The following is a 7,612-nucleotide window of genomic DNA, read 5'->3' as shown; positions in this document are numbered from 1 at the left end:
ACAGTTGGAAAAATGATTCTATGGCTCATAAAGAAATACTCATAGTATTATCTGTATTCATTCCATTAAGTGGGTGTTAATATCTTTTTAATTATATCATAAATCAATATTAAAATTGGTCAAATTATGACAGTTGCCAACATCTATTTCCTGAAATGAATTGTCTTCCATTCATTGAATTGTCTCCAATGTCTTTTATTAGCCTCATTAATTCTCCCTTTAATCACCCATTATTGTCTTTTAGCCTTTGGAGAAATAGCCTTTGAGTTTGGCTTATAAATTCAATCTTCTTTATTTCAAGGAAAAAGGGCAGCTCGGTGCACTCCTATATTTTATTGGTGTGTTGGATTTTATTTTTCAAATCTTTGTTAGATTCTGGCTCCTAGTTTTATACTAGAAGAGCTTGTTGAATTCTAGAGGATACACCTATATCGGGTGAAATATCCTTAAGGACAATGACAAAAGCACGCCTCAAGCTGTGTGAATTCTTTACAAGTGTTCATGATTAAGTGTCCATGTTCGAGATGAAGTGTTAGTGTTCGTTGTAATGGAGTATTTTTCGAGATGAAGTGCTAGTGTTCGTTGAATAATGTATTGAGGTTGGATGAAAGTGATAGTTTTCTCTTCAATAATAATCAACACGATGAAGATTCCGACGGTGCCTATGGTTATGGCCCTGATGCTTATTTGCATAGTGAGGATGAAAATCTTTCAAACTTGCTTCAACAAGAGATGAATACGTTTAGTCAAGCGGAGCAAGATGAATCTCTAAGTGTTTCAAGCGGAGAAGAATTTGATGTTTCTGATGAATGGGTTGAAGAAGATGAAGAAGATGCAAAGAAGATATATAGAAGGCCCTATAAAAGGTATGATTTTTGCTAATGTTGAATCTCTTTTCGCATTTTACAAAGAACATAGTCGTCTAACTAATTTTGATGTTGTTAAAAGAATTCAAATAAAAGAGGTGCTAAATATGCTAGGTATTGTCATTTGCTTGTGATAAGGGTAGAAAATCAACACCTAAGAATACAAGTAAAAGGGTTGATTGCAAAGCAAAAGTTAATTGCACTGTGATGCCTGATGGTTCATGTGAGGTTACAACAGTTGTGACTGATCACAATCACCAATTGAAACCTTCTTTGTCTTGTTTTTTTAGCTTCCACAAGCAGTTAAGCATGACATTGAAGAGAAGACTAGAAGCTAACGACATTGCAGGATTAACAACTTCAAAGAACATAAGTCTCTTATAAGTCGAAGCGGGTGGTCTTGATAAAATTGGGTGAACTCCTAAAGACTTTCAAAATTTTATTCTTCAACATCGGAGGATGAGGACATTGTCCAGCAATACAGAAGTTCTTCTCTGATATGCAAACGAAGGATGAGAAATTTTTTTATGCAATCGACACGGACAACAATGCAAGACTTTGCAATGTAGTACGGGTTCACATACATTGCAAGTATGCGTATCGCGAGTTTAGTGATGTTGTTGGTTTTGATACAACCTACCTTATGAATCAATGACATATGCCATTTGCTTTATTTGTTGGTGTGAATCAGCACAAACAATTCATTCTTTTGGGTTGCATTTTGCTCACAAGTGAGGATATAGAGATATACAAGTTTATGTTCTCGACTTAGCTCGCAGCAATGGGCAATGCACCTCCAACAACTATCCTCACAAACCAATGTGAGAGTATCAAGGGAGCAATTAGAGAGACGCTGCCAGACACTATCCATAGGTATTGCATTTGGCACTTCATGATAAAGCTACCTATAAGGCTAAAGGGAGTGTGCGATTATAAGGCTATGAAATCCGAATTCAAATCAATAATTTTTAACAGCATCACTATAGCTGAATTTGAGGCCAAATGGGTTGCATTCATCAAAAAGTATAAGCTTGAAGAAAGACAGAGGTTTCATAATCTACATTCTGAAAAGAAATACTGGGTTTCCGTATTTCTCAAGCACTACTTTTGGGCTGGCATGATGTCCACGCAAAGATGTGAGTTAATGCATGCATTTTTTGACAGCTATATGAACAGACGAAATTTTCTAAAACAGTTTATTGAGCAATATGAGATAGCCTTGAGATACAAATATGATAAGGGACTACATGCAGAAACTGACTCAAGAAAGATACATTTACCACCCTTTAGTGGGTTTGAATGGGAGATACAGGTTCAAACCCACCACACCTGATATTTTTTTGCGATATGTTCGTCACAAAGCAGCTAAAGAGGTTGAACCACTGTGAAATAAGAGAGCATACTGATTTTGATGCAATTGAGGGAGTCGAGAAGTTTAGTATAACAGATAATTAAATAAGGAGTGATTTTTATGGCAATCAATCTATTTATACTGTGGAGTAACGACTAAACAACCAATACCTCGAATGAAATTACAAGAACTTTGAAAGCGAAGGTATTGTTTACTGTCACATTCTGAGGACTAGGTCTGCTCGAAGGATTAACAATCTTCATGAGAGGTATATTTTGCGTCAGTGGAGAAGAAATGTAATACTTCCTCACTTGTGCAAAATTTTTCTGGAAGGCTATTCAATAATGACGGAAGAGTAAAAGAAGTACAATTTCTTGAAGAAATGATTTGATAGGAATTGTGCTCTTGTGTTGGGCAACAACGCTAAAAATATGGACTTCAAAAATATTTTGAAAGGCCGTTTTAATGCATATTCGGATTGGAATGATGACAAGACCATCCCAAGCATTGGTGATCCAGACTCGGACGATGATGTAACATTCATCAGAAATTCGAGGAAAGTCCATTCACATGAAAGGCCTTAGGGAAACAAAAATAGATCTGCTCATGACAACATATTTCGAACGGGTGGTGGATGATGGAACACATCTTATTATGATGCAGCCCAAGAGAGTGGGAGTAGTCATAGTAGGAGGAGTGGTGGGAGACGGGAGGAGGTAGAAAGGCTGATAGAGGCAGTCGAGATGGTGGTGATAGAGATGGTAAAAGTGATGTAGCAAGTAATCCTATATTGAAGTAGTTAAATCTTGCCCATTTTTTATTCTATATTAATTTGATTTTGTTGATGGATGCTTAATTATATAGAGAGAAAAGAATAATTAAATTTTATATTTTAAGATCAAGATTAAATCTAATAAAAAAAACTTATTATTTATGTAAGCAATATATTCACAAAACAATCATGAAAGTACATGGTAAACTTTTTCATTGTAAAATATTTGCATAAAGTTCTTGTTTGTGGTCAAGCTTCGACATTAATAAAGAAAAGATATACATATGAGCAAATTTCGGAGAAAATGCACTAAAGTTGTTTCAGTTGTTATTACCTCAATAAATGTTGAAACTTTTGTTGATTTTTTGTCCAAAATAAAATTGAATTGTTATTATCAAATTGAATATCTAATACTTCAAAGCAACAAGGTAGTCGTCATGCAATTTATGATTTAGCTAAGCAGTTTGCTTCATTACACAGGTAATTTTTTTTATTAGATTAACTAGTCTAATAAATGAAAATAAATGAGTAAAAAGTTAAAATATATTTTTAATTTTGTGTGCGGATGATTGTCTCAAATTGCTTTGATGGTTCATGTGAGTTGGTGTTGAAGGTTGCGTGACGAATAATGACGATGAAATTAATCAGTAGAAGAAGTCCCTATTTTTAGTAAGCTAAATAAGAAACCTAAACAAACTCTATATAATTATTTAAATATTAATAATATGTTAAAATACTTAATAATATTTCTATAAATAAAATGACCGTGTAATTTTGTTGTCCATCGTATAATTAATTTAGTCTCCACCTTATAATACTATTTTTATTATTTTATTTAAATATTAATAATATATGAAAATATTTTATGATATTCCTATTAATAAAGTGATACTTAGTTAATATTATTTATTTAACTGATATATACATTATGATATATATGTGGTTAATGAACTCACATACACGTGTCTTTGTGGTGCACATCCCAACAAAAAAGAATTTGAGTTATAAACCATCTCAAAATTCTAAACTCAACCCTAAGAAATAGTAGTGTTCTTCCTAATTTTTTTCTTAGCAAGCTCTTCTTCTTGCCTTGGACAAGAATGTTCTGTTTTGTCTTGCCAAACTTCGGACTTATCCTCTTGCTCCTATGGGTCATCAATAGTCTCAACCCTCCACGCAAAGATGTTCTGCTATGAAGGTGTACTTGAGAGCTCGAGTCCTGTATTCCTGCTTTGAAGAATTAGGTAAGCTTCCCTTGTTTTTTTAATCATTATTTTTCAGTACCGACTTGCCTTCTTTCTCAGTTGAAGTGGTAGTGGAGAAAAACAAGTTGCTCCGAAAACTTCTTCTTCGAGATCTCTTTGCGGGATGCATGCACAAGACTCCAGATCTGACTCATTTGCTCTCTTTTTTGGTGGTGACAACATCTTTTTTTGGGGGGTGACATAGCTTAGGCTACTTAGTTTTCTCATAGCAGTTGCTATACTTGATCTCTGCTTAATGTATACACAAAGTAATTAGCATCTACACCGTCGGCAGCAGCCGGACCTTCCTCTTCAATATCATTCTTAAACTCCTTAACGAAGGCATCAAAATGATGCCTTTATCTCCACAATTCACGCTTCAGTTCTTCAACAACATGATTAAGGTCCTCTACTTCATCATTCAATAGCTCAATCTCCCAGAAGGTTGGGTAACTGCCTTCGATGCGCAATACGACCATTACCAGCATTTTGAGAAGACATGATATTGATTTATCAGTTGTTTATAGAAGAAAAACTGAGAAGTGATATTATAATGACATAGGGTTGAGTGGGTTTTTAAACGTGTATTAGGACGCGTAAAGGTTAAGAAGCCAAAAAGGTGTGTTGGGAGGCTCGAACCATCACTTTTCTCTCTTTTGATATGTTATCAGTTTGACGGTCTCTTTAATATCAAAATCTTTAGAAACTAACAAAAAATATTTTCTTACCGTTTTCTTGTCACAAAATTAGTTGTTTTACACTCATTGAAAGTTTTTACTCTTTCATTTTTCCTTCTTATATCTGTTGATGTTAATAATGAAAAGGAAAATATGAAATCAAAATAAAATATAATAAAAATAACATGAAATAAAATATATATTAATCAACGGTCACTCACTATTACTCCATCGTCCCCTTCAACGTAATAAGGGACGAGTTTATAAATCGATATTTGTACACAACTTTCATAACTATGAAAGATTTCAACTTTCAAAATATCTCCTTCCCGGAAACCTGCACTACAAATAAAATGGCTCCATCCATTACTTATCCACGGCCAATTATCTTCTCTGCACCGACCTACAGTTGCATAATATAATTTAGGTCCTCCAAAACTTAGGTGAACGATCCATAAGGTAGTTGTCTCTACGAGAATGAATTTACTAACGGATTGTGGCAGCCACTACGAAGAGGTAAAAAATAATGTAAGGGTATATTAACAAAAAAAAGAAATATTAAGAAAAATAATGAAAGGTAATAAATTACCACTCCGTCAAGGTTGATATACAATCTTCTTAGAGAAAGCAAAAGTTTGGATAGGGATACCGGTGTGAAGGTTGCCATCTTTGGGATAAAAAGATACTTTGTGAAACTTTGGTTTTATTTAAATAAAGTGTTCTGATAAGAAGAGAGTTCATGAAGCTTTGATCTTCTTTTTTAAATACAAGTATATTTATTAAAATATTTACAATTTCCTACTATTGAAAAATTTAGAATTTAGAAGTTCCAACCAAAAGTTTTTTTTACAAAAAGAAAAAGAAAAAGAAATTGGGGACGTAACTTGAGGTTTAACCATTTACGCAGCAATAACATTCGTTTGTATTCACAAAACATATTTATTATATAAGCTTAAAATAAGTTATTAATCGGTTTAATTAATAAATAAAACTACTTAATTAAAGAATGAAATATTATAAATAAATAAAGTTTAATCACCTCAAAAATGAGAAAATAAATTGAATTATAGTTGATGAGTCATGAACTAATTATATTGCGTAAACGAAATGATTATCCAAAGTTCACATTTATATTCATCAAAATGAATTGACTTATAGTTGATGTGTCATGAATTTCGTAACACCTACGAAGTCCCTAGCCTGAACTAACTCTAGAAAATCAGAGAAATTGCACCAGGAGCAGATCATGAGACCATTCACGGACTGTACTCCTCTTCACGGGCCATGATAAGGTACCGTGGTGGTGTCAGTGACTAAGGTAAATAAGGGGAAGGGTCCATAAAGAGCTCTATGGCCTGTGGTGCGTACCACGGACCATGAAGCCGTCTGTGAACTTGACCCCCAGGACCCTTAAAGCAGGCACAAACCACGATCCGTGGTGAGCACCATGAGTTGTGGTGATCTTCATAGTAGCCACCTCTCCTAAATCAGTATAATTTTCAGGACCACGGCCATCACCACGGACCATGGTGAGCTTTACGGGCCGTGGTGGCCTTCCATGAAGGTTGCCCGACCCAGTTTTAATGAAGGACATTTCGATTTTTTGCAAGATTTTTTCAACTGAACCCTGCATGTTTGGGGACCAAAAATCAGTCCTTTAACTTACCCAAAAGGGTTTTTCCTCTCATTAACGCGTAAATGTTTGAGAGAATTGATTGGAGAGAAGGAAGAATCTAGGGTTCAAGGTTTTTAAGAAATCCCTTCGAGTTTTGATTATTACTTTGAGTCCCAAGTATGTAAGGCTAATCACAATGTTGTACTGAGTTAATCCTCATACCCGAACTCTTAATTTGAGTTGAATTTTGATCCCGTTTAATTGAGTTGTTGAGTTATTTATAAAATTTCCTTATTGAATTCCTAATATATATATATATATTATGATCATTCCCATGATTTGAGTTCTTAAACTGTTGTTCATGATCTCATGGTTTCTACGCATTTAACGAATTATGATTTTTTTAAACTGAATCCATGAACATTGAGTTTAAATGAACTTGAGTATTTATTTAAATGATCAATTTGAGATAGAACTTTATGAAGATATGAATGAGGCGACAACATGTTTTAAACAAAAGAGCTTGATGAATGAGATGAATCAAGTTTGATGAGAGTTCAATGAGACTAAATGAGTTGATTTTATTGTAATTATTTGATTGAGCTTATGAGTGTTGACACCCAATTTTGACCAACCCATAACTATTTTTTGGATTGTTATCTTAATAAATTGACATTTTTTAAAAATAAATAAATAAATAATTATTATTATTATTTCTTTATTAAATAAATAAATTTAGTTTAGTTTTACCCAATAAATCATATATTTTGACATTCCGTAATTTATAATATTTTTGCTATTTATTAATAGTACTACTATTATCTTTATTATTTTTATTTTTTAAATAACGAGCTTCATACGTTCGAATATTTTTACATGTCTATTTAGTACATATTATATGTGTGTATTTTCTTTATATAAAATATTACTTAACTAAGTTTATAATTTACTTATTCATATTAACATATACATATTACATATCTATTTTAATACATCTCGTATACATGTGCATATTAATTATTACTTAATTAAGTCTATTATATACTTTAGTTAACTATATTAATTATGCATCTATTTAGTACGTATT

The 7,612-nt window shown here is 33.0% G+C and overlaps 1 protein-coding gene across 1 annotated transcript; it reads left to right on the top strand.

The window, feature by feature from the left end:
* The first annotated feature begins 1,647 nt into the window (after window positions 1-1,647).
* On the top strand, window positions 1,648-2,199 carry LOC129869836 (protein FAR1-RELATED SEQUENCE 6-like). Its single transcript, XM_055944433.1, has one exon. The coding sequence runs from the start codon at window positions 1,648-1,650 to the stop codon at window positions 2,197-2,199; it is 552 nt and encodes a 183-aa protein (XP_055800408.1).
* Window positions 2,200-7,612: the final 5,413 nt, after the last annotated feature.

This window comes from Solanum dulcamara, chromosome 10 (assembly GCF_947179165.1).
Source record: "Solanum dulcamara chromosome 10, daSolDulc1.2, whole genome shotgun sequence".
Lineage (NCBI taxonomy): Eukaryota > Viridiplantae > Streptophyta > Magnoliopsida > Solanales > Solanaceae > Solanum > Solanum dulcamara.
The sequence above is the reverse complement of the archived record's forward strand: the minus strand, read 5'-3'. Positions and strand labels throughout refer to the sequence as shown.

Bases quoted from the DNA above. Each gene is read 5' to 3' on its own strand.
- LOC129869836 (XM_055944433.1), top strand. From the start codon at position 1,648: ATGGGCAATGCACCTCCAACAACTATCCTCACAAACCAATGTGAGAGT.